We start from the raw sequence: 22,012 nt of genomic DNA, 5'->3' as shown, positions 1-22,012 counted from the left end.
AATAATTATAAAACCCAACCTTTCATTTTACGTGCGTGTTTTGGTGCCATTATGTGTTCGACGAGTAGAAATACAGAACCAGCAACAGCCGATAATATCAATAAAATTACTAAAATGATACGCCACAGAAATAAATAATCATAGACCTGAAACAGTAACCAAATATATTTAATTTAATTGGCAATAAGCAATATTTTAGTATATTTTACATAAGTTGTGATACATTATAATAAATGTTGTGCTCATAACTGCATGACTTACTGCCTAGTCATTATCACTCATTTACATGCTACATTGTCAATACTTACTCCTGCATGGGGTACTGCAGCTTTGTACTTACTAGTTATTTTCTTTTACAATGTGTACTCACACAAATTTTCCCCCTTTTGTAATTTCCATCATTAATTAGCTTTACTGTTCACACTTGACTGAAATTCACATTTCAATGACAAATATAGAGAAAGTTCCACAAGTGTGAAATCATTATTCCAGAAGATAATTACATAAAGTACATTTTTGTTAAGTAACTGAATACAATTAGTGCATAATTGTTTAATTTTAGCCATAAATATATAAAATTATATACAAAATATTATAACCAAATACTTCTATATACTTTTATATATTAAATAATATATAAAAGGTAAAAATTGAAATATCTGGACCTATGTACCAAATGAGATAATTTGCATGATGTTTTTTATTTATCAAATAAAAAACTTATTAATTAAACTTATTCATATAAAGCTTATTATTTTAAAATTTTGCCTTCTAGAATAACCAAAAATCCAAATTACAACAGATTTTTAAACAAAAATTGGGAGTTTTTCTCTCCTAAAAAAAAAAAAAAAAACATGTGCAATGGCAAATAAGTTCAGGGTATAGAAGAGATGTTACAAGTTAAAATTAGACAGCACATGATCTAAAATCATAAATTATATAAGTTATATCTAATTCTGGCTACATTCAGTTTCTAATCAGCTCACACGTAGAGCTTAAGAGCTATGAAAATTATGTTTTGATGTAATGAAAAATTAGAAATATTTTATGGATTAACATTTGTAATCTGTTTATTTTGTGAAATAAAGATTTTTATTATTATTATTTATTTTATTAATGAGGTCGGTCTTAGACAAAAATGTAAATCTATTTACTTACTTTCAACCTCCTACTAATGGTTCTGAATACAAATTTCCAAATTTAAAAAAATGTAAATAATGTTTTGAAAGAGATTAAGTTAAATAGTAAAAAAACTAATTTCCTTTCTGGCTGGGTAAGGTGATTTTTACTTATTTTCCAGTACTGTTTATGGCTGAAATTTAATCAACTGCATTATTATTTCAAAATTGAATATATGAGGTCTGTAAATAAAGTAATGAGACTGCTTCAGAAAAACTTTTTATTTACAATCCAATTATACATGAACTCTATCACTTTAAAAATAGTTCCATTGGGAAGCCTCACAACACTTCAAACAATTCATAGTATTATTCAAAGCTTCAACTCGGTAAGAAAATACAGCAGAACCTCATAAATTCATCGGATGGTGGATAATACTAGCTCAATAGAAATCTACTTAGAACATAAGATATCACAAAATCAAAATGGGAGAAATTATAGTAAATAAAACAGATAGCAGTCACACTTGCCAGTACCATTTCATTAATTAAAATCAACTAAAACAGATCCATTTAACATCATTAATTAACACAATTTGAAAAAATAAATTAATTTTTATTTTTAAAACATTTTAAGTCCGAATGTGAAAATTCTATACAATTTTTTCAACCTGTTTTGTGCATCATGTGAAATTCAGATTACTGTTGTTTGGATTAATGAGAATCTATTACAAAAAAAAATATAAAACAGGAAAGGACAGACTCCTTGTTCAAGAAATTTGTAATATTTTTTAAAGATTTTTTATACTGATTTTTTTAATTATTTTTATTTTGATAAAAAAAAAGAAAACTTATTAAAATGACTGTTTATTCTTCACATAATTAATTTCTAAAAATAATATTGAAAAAAATACCTTATGCACTGATGTTACTTCACTTTGTGGACCTCTAGGAAGTAAAAGAAGAATCAGCATAACCAGAAGAGCAAACGATACAGCAACCGGTCCAATATTACGCTGAGTTCTTAATGAGATGCAGCAAAGCAAGAATGCAAATGCCCAAACAATGACTAAGATGAATGTACCTACACCAACACCAAATATTAGAGTAGTCATAATCTGCAAACGAACTGGAAATCAATCAAAATAATATATTAAGTCCGATATAAAATACTTATAAATTTATCTTAACAAACATCTACTGCATTAATCTATACTGTGTACCAGGTGACTATGAAGCATATAATTGTGCTATTTGCTTTTCATTGGTTCAAATGTCTTTGCTCTATCAACCTAAAAAACGTTTTCTTTAGAAATCATACTTCATCACTGTTATCCTTGTTGGGAATATAATACTAATAGATATGATTATTAATTGAATAATAACACCTCTTTTGCTTCTGAGAGCAATTTTAATAAAATTTTACTTTTCAGCAGTAATGTAATATTTACTTGCTTAGTAGTGTAATATGTTTTACTTTCATCAGGATTAAAATTTTACTGCTAATTTTGTTGAGTTTTCATATTGTATTTAAATAAACCTAACACCAGCGCCATTAGATATAGTAGTTTTTTCTGCCATTTATATAATGAAAAAGGTTGTATTATTGGCTTCCTAAGTTAAATAAACATTGTGGATAATTTATTTTTCAAAAAATGTTAATGCTTTTCAAACAATAAAAATAGTGAAAAACAATTTTTTTAATTCTTTTTTATGAACACAGGATGCTTATAATGAACGAATTTGTTTTATTAAAACAAATAATAAAATTATTTTAATATGAATCATTGAGTAAAATGTGGATATAAGTTTATCGATTAAATCTAAAGCGGAAAATGAAAAAAATTAAATTTATATCTTCATTTTTTATTACTTTATGTATTTCAGTGGCAGTTAATTGACATACAACTGAAAAACATATACTTACTAGTAATATTTCACTTCACATTTAGTGACATAATCTCCTGGAACAGTATAAATAAAAATAAAATTGAATTTTATTCAGTTAAGAACTGATATGGACTAATAAATGAGTGCAGGCAGATAAGAATATGATGCTGGGGTAATGTACCATCAAATAATTCACAGATATTAATAAATTTTACTAATAATGTATACACAAAAAATTATAATTCTGAACAGACCCAAGATGTGATGCAAATCACCAAATAAATTTAACAAACATGCAAAATAAAGTTAAAATATAAATATTAACTACAGAGAGAATATTTTATACGTATCACAAATATTTTATGTTAATCGTAAATTACAAGTAATTTACTCCCAATCTAAAACTCTTTTAATATATTTATTATGTGTTATGTCAATAACCAGATTTCATAATATTAAAATTGTTTTTTTCTATTCCTAACTCGTATCTAACAATCTGTACAATTAGTGAACAATAAGCAACCTCCCCCCACGGCCCAATGAGATGAGAATAATATGTAAGACTTATGTATGAGGTGTACAGTCTTGTACAGACTCAGGTCAATCATTTCTAAGATGTGCTGTTGGCTAACTGAAACCCAACCACTAAAGTACACTGGTAATACTGTCTATTAGTCAAATCCATTTAAATGTAACTTACATTTAATAGCATCTGAACCTCAGAACCTTTGACTTCAAAATCAGCTGTTAAACAGCTGATTTGTGACAACTTTATGACTAGACTAACCTAGTGAGTTATTAAATATGATTAAAATAATCAGCAATTATAAAAAAAATCACTTAGTTTTTTCAACAATTACTTCTGCACTATTTCAGAGCATGTTCATGCAATTAAACAACAAAAACCTTACAAATTTACATTTACTGTTACAGTAAGTATACATTATTAAAATAAAATGTCTAGGATTCCTATCATATAGTTTCTTAAACATGATTTAAAAACCATGTTTAAATGTTTATAAATTTTTAATATTTAGTATAAACATAATTTATAAGTTTTTAATAATTTATGTACAGTTATTAGTCAACAGTGATTACCTCTTAACGTTCGTTATACTAATTATAGTTATCAGGCAGAAAATTTATTTTAATTATATGTTCAGTGTACATATAATTAAAATAGTTTATATATATATATATATATATATAAACACAATGTGCTACCCAAAAGTTCAGGGAATTTTACCATAAAAAGAAAATAGCTTACCATTACATATAATTTCCACTGACTCCTTCAAAGTAATCGCCTTGGGCATTGATACAGTGATCCCAGCGTTTTTCCCATGATTCCATGCATCCCTGGAAGTCTGCAGATGTAAGTGTTGAAGCACATTCTGCGTTTCTTCCTGAATCTCCTCAATTGTGTTAAAACGATAGCCTTTCAATTGAAATTTTATTTTCGGAAAGAGAAAAACGTCGCACAGGGCAAGGTTAGGCGAATAGGGTGGGTGGGGAATCACTACCGTCTTTTTGGAAGCCAAGATATTCCGAATGGCTAGCGATGTGTGCGCGGGCGCGTTGTCATGGTGCAGAACCCAGCTGTTGTTACCCCACAGATCTGAACGTTTGCGCCTAATGCTTTCACATAACCGCTTCAAAACTTCATAATAGAACATCCCATTGACAGTTTGACCAAGAGGATCAAATTCCTTATGGATAATGCCTTTGATGTGGAAACACACAATCATCATCGGCTTCACGTTACTGCGAACTTGGCGTGCTTTTTTTGGCCACGGTGAACTTGACGACTTCCACTGCGACGACTGCTGCATAATTTCAGGATCATGCCCATACACTCATGTCTTATCACCGGTTATGATGTTGGAGATGAAGTTAGGGTCATCTCTTGATGAATTTTTCAATTCACTACGGACAGCTACGCGATTTTGTTTCTGGTCGCTGTTCAACAGTCTCGGTACGAATTTTGCAGCAATGCGTCTCATGTTTAAATTGTCCGTCAAGATGCGTTGCAATGACCTATATGACATTTGTACGATTGCACAAACATCATGGATTGTTTGTCTACGATCTGCAACAATAGCCTCTCGCACTTTCGCGAGTTTTGGTGTTGCGCTTGTTGTCTTCCTGAACGCTCATCGTCATGGACTGTCGTTCGTCCATCTTTGAATCGTTTGTACCACAAAAAAGTTTTACTTTTACTCATAACATTGTCACCAAATGCTTCCACAAGCATGCGATGGGTTTCTGCACCAGTTTTTTAAGCATGAAGCAAAATTTTATGCAGGTTCTTTGCTCTTTAAAATCTGCCATTTAGAACTTCGTCGAAGCAGTAAAACACAACATTACAAAACCGCACAAAAGTCACAATGCAGCCTCTCACCGTCGCAGCTGTTGGAACACTGATTCACAAAGAGTACTGTTAGCTACATCTAGTGGCAGCAGGTCGTACCAGCAATGGTTCGCGCGCGAAATTCAAATTCCCCGAACTTTTGGGTAGCACCTCGTGTATATATATACACGAGGTGAGGTGTTTTTTTCTTGAATGTTTTTGACATTCAAGAAAAAAATTATCAATGTAATGTACTCGCTCTCTCTCTCTCTCTCTCTCTCTCTCTCTCTCTCTCTCTCTCTCTCTCTCTCTCTGTGTGTGTGTGTGTGTGTGTGTGTGTGTGTGTGTGTGTGTGCGCGTGTGTGTGTGTGTGTGTGTGTGTGTGTGTGTGTGTGTGTGTGTGTGTGTGTGTGCATTTAATAGACTGAAAAGAATTTATCTATTTTGTATTTTCATCTACTTCTGCAAATAATAATAATATATTATGTTATATTTTTCATTCCACTGCACACTGAGCAAAGTAAGTTACATAAACCATACTCTGCACAATACACAATATATCATCATTAAAAACAATTTACTTAAGTTGGAAAGTTTATTACAATTTTATCACTTATAAATGGAAAAGAATGACAAAATAATAATAATTACAGAAAGAAAATTTTTAAATTTGTTTTTCGTATTTTAATACCTCACTGTAAATTAGATATTGAAATATGAAAATTAGGACAATAAGATACATCACATCTCATAGAATTAACTAAATAATACACCGCATACTTTAAACTAAACTAGCAAACAAAGATATATAAATAACACTGTACTTCAGTTTTACTGTAACTAACTCTCACTAGAAGAAGTATCATTAAATGTACATGTGAAATATAAGTTGCAGTATCACTTGACTGTTTCCATAGAGACAACCACACTAATTGCAAAAATATTACAGCATACGTAAAACCTTGACTAAGAAAAAATTCCATACTATAATAATAATAAAACAAAAGATATATGATAAGACTATTCAAATAACTTCACGTTAATTTTAATGTAAACAATTATAAACAAATAAAATTAGCAAATAAGTATTATAAGTGTGAGATCATAATTAAACAACCTTTACAGTTATCTTTTTAATAATTTCACAAATAATTGCACATGATATATGGAAATAGCACTGAATTTTCATATATTTTTTTTTTATTGTACATATAGATGAATAAATTGAATGAAAAATTGGTAATTAAATTTCATTTGCAGATGATTTTCACAAAGATGCTTAATTCATTTATGAATGTTGTTTCAATATAAGTATTAAGATTGAATTTCTTAATGCATTAGTGACTGCTGTTCAGTAGATTCATCTAAGTTAATAGGCTAAATTTCATTAATTGCAGTAGGATTTCTCTTCATATGCAAATGCTAATTTTGATTCAAAAGTTATTAAAAAGATGGCCACGGACATTTTGTTGATGTAAATATTGACATGTTGTGGTCAGTTCAATTACTAGTTAGAAAAATGAAATTTTTATGATACTTCATGTAGTTTATATGAGCATCATAAGAATTGATTAGCTGTTTTAATTTGCTTACAGGTAGCGAATTTGTGGAAAAAGATTGTACGAGTGCCCACAGGACTCACATGGAAACACAGGAAAAACATGCCCACAGGAAAATCCATGCAACCAGAAACAATTGTTCAATGGAAAGAAAAATTTTTATTTTGTGAGGTTTCAGAAATTTAGTATTGAAATAAGGGGCATTTTCTGAGGGTTTGTAGCTTAACTGACATTTGCTGCAGAATTATTTGACGACTGTAGTCAGATGAAATCTAACCATAAAGTAGTACATGACAACATAACATAAGGATTAAGTATCTCCCTTTCAACATAACAAAACTGTTGAAAGGGAGGTAATGAATTTACTGTTTTATTTCTACTACAGCAAGTACAAATTAGAAACCCCCATTGCAATCTTACTGCATCCATTCCTTCCTTCATGTACTACGGCAATTAATTTAAATGGATGAAAAATCTGGTTGTGGCTGACCAATCTTATTTGTAACCAACCTGTACGGCTTAAAATTGAAAGGAAAACATTTTCCCAGAAGAAAGAAATCTGTTATGGATAATAGGCCAAATATAGTAGGAGTGGTTGGGTACAATTTAGATTGTTCCTTTCAGTAAGTTTACCTATCACCTACATCCTCAAGGTTAAGGATAACAATATATTATTATTACTAATCATTTTAATATTTTAAGTGTGAATTTTACTATACTATTACCATTTCTGGAGGAAGTGTCATGAGAATTATTCAAGGCATATCTTACCTCAATATAAGAAAATGGAATATTTAATTCATTCATCAAGCCTCCAATTGCCAAAGGGATATTTTCTACCTGCAACTTATATCTCACAAACTCAGGGTAGTACGATGATGTAAGTGAAACTGGCCTGAACGACCTTCCAAATGTGGTCACTCATCAACTGTCGCGGTAACGTGGTCTCCGCCGATTTGCAGTCTAATCGGCTGCGTGAATGTACCGATCCACACATGGTTCAAACTTTTTCTGTACAACAGATGATGGTGTTGTAAATGGATTTCATGTAATTTCAACCAAGATTTGCGCTTAGCACATCGGAAAACTCGATGGCAAACAGCCCTCGCGTTGTGGAAGGCGTAGAGGATTTCAGTCATCGGACTTAGATTGAAATTACGTAAAGCCCTACGCTGATCTCTTAGTACTCGCTTACAGTTTTCATCCCATCTCGAAACAGCAGGCTGCCTTGGCTATCCAGATGTTAAGGAGACGAATACATTCGCGTTATCGAAAATCCGATGTGTAAACTTAACAAGTCGGTGGATGGCGCTATCGTTCTTGTTATAATCGCCAAAGGAATCCATGTATCTGATCCCGTGCGCTTTATGAACCACCCATCTTCATGCTTAACTCTGAGGCAAATAACATTTACCAACTAAGATTTCAACCGGTCTATGATCGCTTCCAAAGAAGTTTTTGGAAACGCACCAGGTAAGAAACAACAGATCGCTGCACGAAGATGTACCTGATGAAGATGACATAAACGTGCACGATCCATCGTTCAACAAGCAGAAATCTAGGTTCTGCCTCAGCCGATCAACTATACTGCCTCCGAGAGAATATGATGATGAGCCCCAAGAATGGTGATGGGCGTTGAAATTGCCAATTTTTTAGGGATGGTATAGGAATCTGGGAAAAGAGATTGGACAGATATCTAACTGATATCGAAATGTGGGGGAAGATATAAGTAGCAGACAATCATTTTGAATGGTTCCAACTCCCTGTCGGGGAATATCGGAGTGCTGTCTAACAAAGACACAATTCAAATGCCTCCTACACAGAATAGCGAAAATACTAACAAGATCACACAACAACTTCTGCCAGCCACTAAATCCTGGCAGTTATCCATCCACAACATAAGGATGCTACAGAAGAACAACATCTAAATTCCTCCGGTCAACAACCTCACCTAATTCGATCTGCGCAATTTAAGCACTCCGGGCATATATAACTGCCCAAAATAAAACATCAAAGAACAGAAATAAATTTCGGCAGCCCTAGAACATGACGGCAACTAGATAGAACTATCCCGAGGGTGCTTGTGTTCTTTTCGCAGCTTTTTCAATTAACACAAATTGGTCTATCAGCTTTCTTAGGGCAATCCTCACATGTGGCCTTCTTCAACACAATGAGCACCACACAACTACGGGAACTGGCAAAACTTCGCTCTGTGCCCATAATGACAGCACTTAAAGCAACGTTGTACATCCATCTACTCTTTGATTCTGCAGGAGGAAAAATCCGCAAATAATCTACCCTCCTTAAAAAACCCCTGGGGGAGACAAGTCCCACCTCCAAAACCGTGAAATAGCGTGAAATAAACCTCTCAATACCAAAACCGTGAAATAGCCTCTCGTTTACCTATTTTAAACAAAAATCTACATTGCCCCCGAAAGGTCGCCTCATGCATGTCATTTTGTTCTCTGACACTCGTCATCAGAGATCGCGGTCTACAACATATACAATGACCCTGGGCCGCCGATTCCGTTTGGGATCCACCTTCACATCGACTTTTTCAGCCTTAAGTGACTCGGATATTTAAGTCTCTATTAAGTCGGACTTTTAAGTCTCCTTGTTGCTTGCAACAACGACCAAACCACTCTGAGCTTCACAGATATTCCGTATTTTCATGGTGAACCTCTTCTTCCGAAGAGCTACCTGAAACTCATCCTTTATCTCTTTCACTGTTTTTTCGAACCCTCAGGTTTATTCAAAAACAGAACCTCAGGCTGCTTTTGCGAAAGACTAGCTTCACGCTTACTCCTCTACACCTCAGCATACCGCTTGCTTTGAGGTTCTACAGGCTTAACCGAAATTGCCGAAGCAGTAATTGTTTCCCTCACGACGACTTCCTTAATCTCAAACGGTTTAGAGGCCAAAGCCTAGAAAACCTTTGGCCAAGGCAAAAAATGTTGCCTTAAAATCCTGTAGTTTAGGGATAACCCTACTTCCCACTGACGCGGAGGCACTGCGGGGATTCTCAAGTCATCAGCTGTTCATACTGGCCCTCAAAAAATCGCACCAACGGAACAGAACTGCCAGCCCTACCACTGGCTTCAGTAAATTCCTCAAGAATACTTTCCCGATAAACCCGGGTGGATACACTGGCTGCAGCCTGCTCATCCTCACCGGAAGAAGTAGGCGAATCCGATAATCTCATCTCTGTTACTTTAGCCCTACCCCGTTTGGACTTAGGCTGTTTCCTGGTTTCAGACTAGGCCACTTCCGGTAGAAATACCCTATATACCGTCGAAAAAACTGAACTAAATTCTCGCTGTATCTTCTACAAACTGATATGAGCAAGCCCACATACGTGACAACTTTCCACAGCAAGCTAGGGACAGCCAGAGTCCCATAAATCATCCTGTACTCGCACCTCTTAGCCGCTGTTGGGTTGGTTACGTTAATACATGTGCAGCAATCAGTCACGCAACCATAGATTGCAGCCCGCACCCCTAGGGTGTAAGCAGGACTATAATTTCAGCTAGAGTTAACTAGGCAAAATCCTTGCTTATGCCGGGTACAGAGTGGCAACAACCAATAGTTGTTGCCACTCCTTCTCCACATGCTCTTCAAAACCTGAACAGTTAGTTTTGAAGAGTCCCGTCTGAGGCGGATGCACGTCCAAATCTAATAGCAGCCAAATAATTATTTTTGCATAGCAATCCTTTCCCAAGATGAACTAGAACCAAGGTGAAATTGGGATTAACCAATAGACAAATAAACCAAATTCTAGAGCCCATAATTTTGAGGAGAAAAATAAAAATAAATAATAATGAATTTAAAAAAAAATTCTTTTATCTTTAATAATATAGAATACTTATGTTATTATTTTTAAATAATATAAATAATGACATCATAATAATTGACAAAGTAATAAAATTGGATTAGTGTCACTGTCAGATCCAAGAAGGCCATGGGGCTACAACCCCCGTTGGAAGTTAACATGGTGTATTTTTTAAAAAATAAAAAATATTTAATACCTTTAAAATCACAAAATCGGCTGATTTTTGTAATTATGAGTTCTAAGGTTTGAGTCCTTATAAAGGCAATTGCTTTTATATGGAATTGAATAATAGACTGTGGATACTGGTGTTCTTTATTGGTAACCACACATTTCAGTAGTGGTCGAGCTGAGTCTGTTCCAGACTATATGTTTTACTGGTACAATTACACTTGCATTGCACTACATCTGCAGCTACATCAGGCCTGGTAAGCCAATAGCGATAATTGCATTTGCCTATACACACATACTCATATCCAGCAGTAGCTGGAAAACTGGTTGGAGAAAACAAAATCAAATAAAAATACGAGAAGGCGACTGATTTTCTTGGTCTTTTTCTGATGTTGAAAAGGGAATTTCCCACTAACCTTCAATTTTTGTTTGAAGTTGTCCCCAACTTATATAATGGGACCCTAAATTAAATTTTTTTCTAGGGCTCAGTAGGGGCTTAATCCAGTACTAGCTCTAACACCCAAGAAATAAATATGAGCCAAAAATCATACGATAATAGTCATTAAGAGAATACAACAATTATTCAAAGTAAAACTAATTTTATAAATATGATATCTGTACCTAAAAACTATAACTTATAACATCAGTTACAGTCTTGAACTACACTATCAACTAACCTTTCCATTTAAGGTAGTTTATCTGTGGGTAAATCATTCTTTACAACTCCATGATAATTTCATTTTTTCCTCCCTTCCTTAAAGAGGTAGAATAAAACGGTGTAACCCATTTGCCCATTTAGTACCATACTCTTGGAGTGCGGTAAAGAGAAAGCAGCTGCTAGAATTGTGGAGTGACAGCCTTTCTCCACCAAGTAGATAAAAGTACTCGATGATGAAAAACTCAAAGTACTCAGTACTCAGATGAAAAAGATCAAACCAGTGGCTATCAAATAAAATCAGAACTCTAATTTAATATTACAACCTAAGCCAAAATTGTTTTATTCAAGAAACAATAAAACTTAAATAAAAAAAGTACATGAATAAAGAAGTTCATTATTTTCAATTTTTTTTTTTAAATCTAAGTACTGAATAATCAAATTGTACTTTAACCTAAACACATTTTTATTCTAATAAATATAACAAGTTAATTTGAAACATAAAAAAAAATGTTCTTTTGTTCTAACACAACATACCTGGCAAATAAATATCTGGCTATATACCAAGTAGATCTGGCTATAACCAGATAAGTAATAATATGTAAACACTGTTTATGTAGTATAACACATATTATATAAAAGAAAAACCAACTACTCCTTAAATTCATATCAATACATAATAAAGTACAACAAACATATCAGGAATATATGACATTTTCTTAAATACGATACAAAATGATGACATCACTGTTTTGAAATAATGACATCATTTTATTATGACATTTACTTTCTTAAAAAGAGTTAAAAAAAATTTAGATTCAAACGACAGATAATTAAAAAAATTCCAGTGAAACGTAACAAAATAATTTCCTATTTCTATTACTGTTATATGTGTGTTATTTATGTATTTTTATTTTTTTAGATTTTTAATATATATTTATATATAATTAAGTCAGATCAGATATAATACATATTACATCAGAATGGGTCCATGAAAGTGTAACCAAAGGAAAGAAACACTGTAACATTTGAACAATAATATATATATTTTTAAGGCATTACAGTCTTAACCAAAAAAATTTTTAGTACATACACAGTACACAAAAATTATTTACTTAGTTATTTACTTTAAAAATGCTCTTTGTTCTTAACTTTGGTACCACAACTGTATTTTTATTTTAACTTAATTTTAATAGCGATCGATTTTTTCACTTATCTTCATTTGTTCAAGTTTTTGTTTAAGGAGAGAAAGCCTCTTTTTAACCCATCTGCATTTCTTTGTTCGATATGAAAGCTACTGCTTGAAAATTTTTATAGCTGTTTATTTTGTTTTTTTTTTCAAAATTAAATAACTGTCTTAGTTAACATAAACTGAAGCATTCTTTTATTTCTGATGTTCAGTGATCAGCTTCTGAACATCACGAACAACAAAAATCAACAAAATAATAAGATAATGATGAATTGTAATTTTCATAAAAATATTTTTTATAAAAAAGATTACCCTCGTAATTCATACGAGGGTATGAATTACCCTCGTATTGAATTATTATCCGATTATTATCTGACTCAATTATTATCCGTAATTTAGTTATATTTTTGTTTATGTTGGTAGTACTGTCGTGTTGCGTAGATGTCGCATGCGTGGTTTAATTATTGTTATGTCTGTACAAGTTTGATTTTTTTTTTTTTTTTAGGGCGAAAAACGGTTGGACGTTATCATCGCCCGATAAATAAATAAAAGTAATTAAAGTTGTTAGATAAAATTAAAACTTAAAACTACTATCACAGGAAACAAACTCCGGTACAGGTTTGATGCTGCTAGGTTAGTTCCATTTATCGCTGACCTGCCGTTAACCATGGCTGCTCCGCTTTCTGTTTGTACCAAAGAAGAGCAACGTTCAGTGATCCGTTCTTTGTGGTCGGAAGGTGTATCAGGGACCGAAATTCATCGAAGACTTTCGGTACAGTACGAGAACAGTGTGTTGCCGCAGCGGACTGTCTACGAATGGATTGAAACATTCAAAAATGGTCCCACAAGTATTACGCACGACAAAGGAGCCGGACGACCGTTTACTGCCACAAATGAGGAAAACATTGAGCGTGCACGTGACATGGTTTTCTTAGACAGACGAGTAATTATTGATGAAGTGGCACATCGTCTGCAAATCAGTCACGGTTCTGCATACGGAATCATCCACAACAGACTTGGGTTTCATAAAGTCTGTGCAAGATGGGTCCCAAAACAACTCACACAGTCGCATAAACAAACGCGCTTGGATATCTGCCAAAAACATTTGGATCGCTATGGTAACGAACGGGACATATTCTTAGACAGAATCATTACTGGTGACAAAACATGGATCCAACATTACGAGCCGGAGAGCAAACGACAGAGTTTGTAATGGAAACATCCAAATTCGCCCTGCAAAAAAACGTTCAAGATCCAACCATCCGCAGATGGACAGATTTTTGGACTCACACGGCGCAGTACTGGAATATTATGAGGAAAGGGGCACGACAATAAACGGTGCGCGTTTCAGTGAGATGCTTACTGCCAAGCTGAAGCCTGCCATTCGAAGCTAACGCCGAGGACTGCTGTCGAAATGTGGTGTTGTGTTGTTGCACGACAATGCCCGTCCACATACTGCCGAAACGCTGCAGAAACTCAACTTTGAAGTACTAGCTCATCCTCCGTATAATCCTGATCTTGCCCCTTCTGACTACCACTTGTTTGGTCCACTCAAAGAGGCATTAAGGGGCTGTCGATTTACCTCGGACGAAACAGTGAAAGAAGCGGTGCATTCCTGGCTCGCAGCTCAACCGAAAACCTACTTTTATGACGGCATCAGGAAACTTGCGCAACGATGGATAAAGAGCGTTGAAATGCATGGGGATTATGTTTAAAAATGATGTACATGTAAGTTTTTTATTTGTATTGCAATAAAATTTATAACTACATTGCGGATAATAATTGACTTACCTTCGTGTGTATATGTATATGTATATATATATATATATATATATATATAGTATACATATATATATTATATAGTATATATATAATTATATATATATATAAATGAACAAATTTAAAAAACATTACTGAAGTGGGCTTATGCCCAAAAGCGCTTTAATGGAGAAAAAAAAAGTAAGGTAAGAATGTCCTTTAATTCTGTACTTTGTGGTGTGGCTGAATAAGTTTATAAATATAAGTAGCTAGAACTTACGGAGGAAATATAGAATACAAAAAAATTAATTTAAATAAATTAATAATATGTACATATGTATATATAAAACAACCCATTAGTAAAAACTAAAACAATGCAAACCTTTAACTAAAGAACTACCTACCTAATTGATCTATCATTAGTAGACAGCCAATGACCTATTCTAACCCCTACCTCATTTACATTAAGTGGCAATGTTCCATTTAAAAGTATTGCTTTGTTCGTGGACTACATTATTTTTTAAAAATAAAATATACTATCTAGATACATGGAGTTAAGCAAAAGATCTTCAGGAAGAAGTTTTACGATACATATATTATTTTCTTTATATATAATATATTAACTCATTTTACTTTCTTTTGCAATTTTATTCTTATTAATATTTTTATCTTTCTATACCATATGGTCTACTGGCTATAAATTTGTTCTAAACGGTCATTAGATGAATAACTAAACATTTTATATAATAAATGAGTTGTTTTATTATTATTCTTCAATATCAGTTTAATCAGCATACTAATAACAATAACCAAAGCGAAGAATTCTCTTTATTCATCAAACACAAGAATAAACGAATAATACTGCAGGACCCTCCACTTCAAATTCCTTTGGAAAATTTACATTTTTTTTCAAATTATTATTAAAATATAATTTACTTTTATGTTAAACAGCTATGAAAGGTGAAAACACAAAAGGGTAAATTTTCACACTTCTTCGCTGAAAAGTATCTAAATTAGATGTATTAAGGATGTCTAAAATTTACCTTTTTTTTTTCTTAAACAGAATCACAAAAATACAAATTAATTTCCAAATTATTATTCAACGTAAGTGTTACAAGTAACTTAAGTATTAGTTCAATCTGAAATTTACTTGTCACATTTATATCTCGGAAATAAAAATAATATGTATGTAACAAAGGATTCATGAATCACTGAAAGCTAAATGAATATATATAACTCTAATTTCATTGTTTATAAATGAAATCTACTAAAAATAATCACATAATAATCAACAAAACAAGTTTTAAATCTGTTAAAAATTAAAAAACAAAACTGACAAAAAAAAGAAAAAAAGATAACCACCAGCCAGTGCATATCATTATATGCAGTATAATGTAGAAGTGCAGAGCTCCTAAATTGTTATTAGATCTGCGAAGGCTTTATGCCAGTATGACTTCGTTATAATATCCATGTACTCTACATACTCATTGCCTATAATTAGAAATGGAATTGTTCATTTCATTAGATGTACTGATTTTGCAGTGTAATTTGCATATACGAGGGCAGTAAGGAAAGTAGCTTACGTTTGTGCCTAGCGTGGAGATGGGTGGGGATAAAGCTGTCATAGCGTGTGGACTGTGATTTTTCTACTTTGTACATTGTGAATTATTGAAATATGTGCTTCAATAGAAAATCCCATGAGTTGTGAAGTGCATTCAGCGATTAGGTTTTTATTAGTAAAAAACCTCAAACCTACTGAAATTCATTGGCAACTTTGTGAGGTGTATGGAGACGGAATAATGAATGAAGCTGGACTGAGCCAGTGGTTAATTCAGTTTAAAAATGGCCGCACCAATGTTCATGATGAGGGCCACAGTGGTCGGCATTGCCTTGTGACTGATGAACTGACGATGAAAATCAACGATAAAATTCATAAAAATTGCCGCATTATGATTACAGAACTCTTGCTTCATTTCCCCCAAATTTCATGAAGTTTACTGCACATAACTGTATTGGGGAAGCTTAGTTATCCCAAGTTTTGTGCAAGATGGGTGTAAAAAATCTAAGGCGACACATTTCTACAAAGAAGGAATTGAAAAACTTGTTCATCGTTATGATATGTGCCTCAATTTAAATGGTGATTAAGAGTGAAAAGAAAAGTTGTTTAAGAGTGTCCCTTTCAAATATATATATAATAAAATTTCTTTTTTTTATTTCGTTGGTTTTTTATTTCAAAATGTAAGTTACTTTCTGGACAGCCTTTGTAGTATAATTTTTTTTCTAATTTTTTAAATTTATTTAACATATATATACATACATATTTATATGGCCTACGACACTCCTGGTAATGTAAGAATTCCAATATAGGATAGTCATATATCTAAATCGGTTCAGTCATTTAACTGCTATGGTGGAGCAAACATACATCCTAAATACATTACACTCCTTTTTGGGCAGTCATATAATAACAATCAAACTTGGCATCCAAACAGCTAATATACTTTAGATGCACTCAAAATAGTGTGTGTCATTAAATTCACACATCTGGTTCAGAATTACTTACTTTTTGAAACCATTTATGCTAAACATTTCAAATATAATGAAAACTACATGAAAAAGCAACCTGCCTATTTTCTTACATTTTTAATGCAATTACATATAATCCATTCATTAACTTGCAGACATCTAACTAATCCAGTTCTTACCATATATGGTAAAATCATATTTAATGTTACTAATTAATAAATCCTGTGATTTAGTTATGTAACAAAATGAATTTTGAGTACACTACGATGAAATTCCATCTTTACTCTTTCAAAAAACGCCCTTTTTGATTTCTGTATGAGGTAAAATAAGAAAGCTTCAGCTCATGGAAAAAGTGGCAAAAATGGCTGTTTTCACCTGTTGGCAAGTTATAAAATAGTCTACTACTCAAGAAAAACCTTTTTTTATAATATAAAAAAATATTTTTTGGCCACTACAAGGTGGGTAGTTATCATGTACCAAATACCATAAAAATCAAAAATAGTGACGCACTGATAATTTGTTGAATTAAAATAGAATATCCCTGAACTTTTTTCATTGTTTTTAATAAAGAAAAAAGGTTCAGCGATATTCCAAAGAAAAAGTTTTTTCGTGGGACACCACGAAGAAATGGAGACAGTGGGTCACCGCTATATTATGCAGTGGGACACCACTGTATATGTACAGTTTACCAATAAATCTTATTTACTGGTAATCACTAAATGCTGTTTATTCTAATAATCCTTCAAATGTATAGCATTGAACTAACTAAGGTATCTCAAAGAAACAGTGCACATTAAGCACAACTAAGAAACATCAGGATGAAACTACAGAAAAAACTTCATTTATTTTTAAAAAGAAATACATGAGTTACAAGCACTTTTTTTTATATTTCATAAATTATTGTGAATAAAACTAATGTACTTCAAATTTTGAACGTGGTAAATGTAACTTAATTTATGACTAACTGTCCAAAATTACCATACAAACTACATTATTGTTAAAATATCTACTTATCTTCAAACATTTTGATACGTGCCAATACAACATCCTTTGAAGTAACAAAAAAGAAGTTATTTGTATGATTTTGTAATTGTTCAAAATGCAATTTTTAAACAACCAGTTTTTAATAATATTCTAATATACAATTTTTTTACAATTTACAATGTAAAATATTATTAAAAATAAATTAAATAATAACATTTTAAATTATACTTGTCAAGAAATTAATATGTAGCTCTTACCCTACTTAGTCAAGTCCCCCTCTTCTAACTCATATAGTCAGCTATCAACTATGATTGGGATCCATCATTTAAGCATTTGCTCTCATCTGTTATAATTAATTTGACATTTTCACTATCTATGATAAAAAGACACTATCATTATTTTTGTTTAATTTTTTTTTGTATTGGCAACGTTTCTTTCATTTTTCAAAATGCCTTTCTTCTTCTAAAGCTGAATACTTTCTTGAGACTATTTTCTAATTACCTTGATTTATATTTCAACCTAAACCAACTCTATAAGATCAAAGTGATAAAGAGAAAGCCATAAAGGAATGTGACTGTGCTCCATTGTAATTTTGTCCACAATAACCTTTTTCTTTCTGTTCTGAATTTTATAACAAGTTCCAGAAGTTATGACTTTGATACATAATACATAACTTTATGGACATCCAGCCACTTTATTATATCCCTTTAAGAATAGCAGATTAGTATTTTATTATAAAATTATATTTGGCATTGTTCAATACAACCACATGGATTTTCCAGACACAAGAATTATGGAAGTTCATTGAATCATAGTAGTCAAAGTAGTAGGGAATCAAAGTAGTTTCCAACTGCTCTAAAAATGAATAATGCATCTTCAATTACACCCTCTATGTGTAATTTCTTTCCCATTTGATTTTTTTCTGTCAACCAGTTTTTTCTTCAGCTACAGGATCACCCTTAAGTATTGCTTCAGAGGATGAGGATGAATTATTTGTAGCATGTGTGAAAATGCCATGCCTGTCCAGGATTCGAACCCGGGAGCTCCGGATGAAAGGCCGAGATGAGATGCTACCACTCGCACCACACCAGCACTTAGCCATACCCCTCTTAAATATATATAATACAACTAAATACACTTCTTTTGTCTGAATTTTCAAAATATTCTACAAATAGTGCATTCTCTAAACTACACTTCAATGTTTGCCTGTTCAATAAGAAGTCAATTTTTAAACTGACATTTTTTCCATCTTAATCCAACCTTTCTCATCAACTTTTTTAAATATTCTCTGCTAGACTTAATGTTATCTTCTTTTAATGCAACCGGCAGAATATTGATCAGCAAAATTTCCATTTTGACTATACAGAATAGAAATTCTATCGTCAGATGGGCAGTCAATAAAACTATCAACATCAATTAAAAATGCTGATCAATATGACAAATTACAATCTATTAATTTACAAAATAATTTATTTTGTAAATTAATTAATACGGGGATGTCAATGGAGTACAAGGATTTTTGTGAAAAATGATCACCTCATTTATGATTGAAGAGCTATTTATTTAGGCTGTTGTATGTGGCATTCACTCCTAACAAATGCCTTCTCTAGATCGCAGAAGTGGAAGGGGAATCTATTCCCAGTCACATTCTAAAGCATCATGCACATTCCGGTATTTTGAATTTAATATTAGGGGATATACATTAATAACCTGAAAAAAGTGGTGAACATATTATTATTTTAAAAAATCAATGAAACATCTTAAATTTGCTACAAAATGTACAGGAAACCATTTTTAACTTTTCCTGAATCACTTTGAAATTTGACACAATTCATACTGCTGATCAACATCAAATAACATTTATATAAAATTGCTAATACTTTCAAAGAAGGTTACCAAGTTGCTTTCAAAACTACAAAGGACTCACAAGGATCCTAGTTAGAATGTTACGTCACATCCCTTTTAATTTCCTGGTTCTGTAACATCTGCAAATTCTAAGGGAAAAGTATACTAGAAGAAAGGGCTGTTAAATAAGTAAAACTTCCAATGAAAAAAACCAAATTCATGAACCAGTTCCTGTAGATCACAGAAGTTAAGATGGGGATGCACTTACTGCTTGTCATGACTATTTTTTAGATGGTAATGACCAAAGAATCAAAACATTAAAAATACTAGAAAACAAAACCCCACAAAATACAACAAAGCATGCAAAGATAAATAAACTACCTTATAGATGTAAGATTATAGCGATGTACAATAATACTGGTCAGGACGATCAAATATTAACCCACAAATAGAAAGAATAGTGATAACCAAAGAAAATAACAGAAACTAACTTTTTCAAATCTCTCGTAGAAATATAAATATTAATAACAGCATAAAAAATCTTACTCACAGATAACATCATGAACTCGCCAAAGTAATGGTTATAAAATTTATAAACATAATGAATTTGACAAAAACAATAATTTACTAAAGTAGAACTGCTAAGATTTCAAGACGACAAAAATCAGAAACAGCACTAACACCACGGATGAGGAAATTGCATCATAGTTGTTGTGAAAAGATAATTTGATACCATATTTCCATACACTTAGGGAATGAGTCATATTTATTTATTCTTTTTTTATTATAACAGTCTAACAATAAAATGACCCTTAAAAGAAAAAATAATATAAAAATTATGAAGTCTATACTCAAGGGAAAGACAAAAAGAAGTTACAAATCCTGTATTTATGATTACTAATAAATAATATTAAAAAAAAAATCAATAATCATAACCTAAAAATATACTACTTGCCCATCAATCAATCAGTTAATCATAATCTACTTTACATAGAATACGTAATAATTGAACAAATATAAAAAAAAGTACTAAATTAGAATTTTTTTCCTTAAAATCGTGAAATGGTGTTGCCGCTGTAAACCAAAATAACGGCATTTAAATACATACCTGTTATTTATAGATATTATCTCACGGTTTCATACACCGACCACAACAAACTTGAATTGTACAATTTTTTCAACTGAAGTTTACAATAAAAGGTAAAATGCATTTACCTCAGTGCATAGAATTAATAACAGAGTCAGAATAGAATTAAATCACGATATCAATTTAGCCCGTTTCAAAAATATAACATTTCAAAATATGCTTAACGGAAAGGTCATTGCACTATAATTTTTTTATGCATAAGGATAACATCCTAGTTAAATATTATAAAATAGATATAATAAAAAATATTATTATATTGAAAGAAAAAATAATACCTCATGTAACAAGAAAAAAGCTCACGGACGATGTACACAATACTGAACGAGAACACATAATAAAATTATTGTGCGTGACTATGTACAGAAACCGATCCGCAAACGACCGTAAATTATTCCTACCGTGAAAATTTCCGAACGTCCTTCTGCTCAATCTAGCGGAAACTGGCTGTACTATTATGTTACGTCCCCGCCATCACCTGGCTTTTGAACAGCTGTTCTTCTGTTTATTTTAAGCAGATTAATAAGGACCCCCTTCAAAGATTAATAAAACTGACGTCAGAAAAACATTAAAAATTCACTTTGCTTTTCAATTCTACTTTAAATTATGGCTTTTTGAAGCTTCAGATTAAAAACAAGCAACTTCATTTCTTATTTAAAAAAGTAAACATTACTATTGTAATTGTTTGTCATCCTGTAACAAATGTACCAATATAAATAAATAAACTTAATAACCCTTAATTTGGTTCTTGATATGGTAGCTTAGAGAGCAGAATTTGACTCAAATGCCACCTCTAAAAGTGCTCTTCCTAAAACAGAAGTCAAAAGCAAGTCATCCAGTGTAATATGATGAAATTATTATATGATTGAGTCTTTGCTAAATAAAAGAGGTGAATAGGAAGATAAAGAAAAATACTGAGAGCCAAAAAAAAGGTAAATGACATGTTCTGTGAAGAACAAATATCTCATATACTCATGTTTTTACCCTTTCATAAGTT

General features: G+C 32.1%; 1 protein-coding gene across 4 annotated transcripts; it reads right to left on the bottom strand.

Moving 5' to 3' along the window:
• Window positions 1–5: 5 nt before the first annotated feature.
• On the bottom strand, window positions 6–21,425 carry LOC142331775 (transmembrane protein 218-like). 4 transcript variants are annotated; one of them, XM_075377862.1, is made up of 4 exons: window positions 21,294–21,417; window positions 11,592–11,856; window positions 2,033–2,247; window positions 6–146 (listed from the first exon to the last, which is right to left on the bottom strand). In XM_075377862.1, exons 2-4 carry the CDS (start codon window positions 11,626–11,628, stop codon window positions 6–8), a joined length of 393 nt encoding a protein of 130 aa, XP_075233977.1. In that variant the 5' UTR covers window positions 11,629–11,856; window positions 21,294–21,417. The 4 variants fall into 4 exon arrangements, with proteins under 4 accessions (XP_075233977.1, XP_075233978.1, XP_075233979.1 ...); XM_075377863.1 differs by having other exon boundaries at window positions 2,033–2,202; XM_075377864.1 differs by lacking the exon at window positions 11,592–11,856 and having other exon boundaries at window positions 21,294–21,425.
• Between the last annotated feature and the right edge of the window lie 587 nt (window positions 21,426–22,012).

This window comes from Lycorma delicatula, chromosome 10, assembly GCF_047948215.1.
Source record: "Lycorma delicatula isolate Av1 chromosome 10, ASM4794821v1, whole genome shotgun sequence".
NCBI lineage: Eukaryota > Metazoa > Arthropoda > Insecta > Hemiptera > Fulgoridae > Lycorma > Lycorma delicatula.
This window is presented reverse-complemented; position numbering and strand designations above follow the sequence as displayed.

Bases quoted from the DNA above. Each gene is read 5' to 3' on its own strand.
- LOC142331775 (XM_075377862.1), bottom strand. From the start codon at position 11,628: ATGATTTACCCACAGATAAACTACCTTAAATGGAAAG. The intron at 2,248-11,591 runs GTTAGTTGATAG...ATTGATTTCCAG, and splicing joins AAACTACCTTAAATGGAAAG to TTCGTTTGCAGATTATGACT. The intron at 147-2,032 runs GTATTTTTTTCA...TTACTGTTTCAG, and splicing joins AAGTAACATCAGTGCATAAG to GTCTATGATTATTTATTTCT.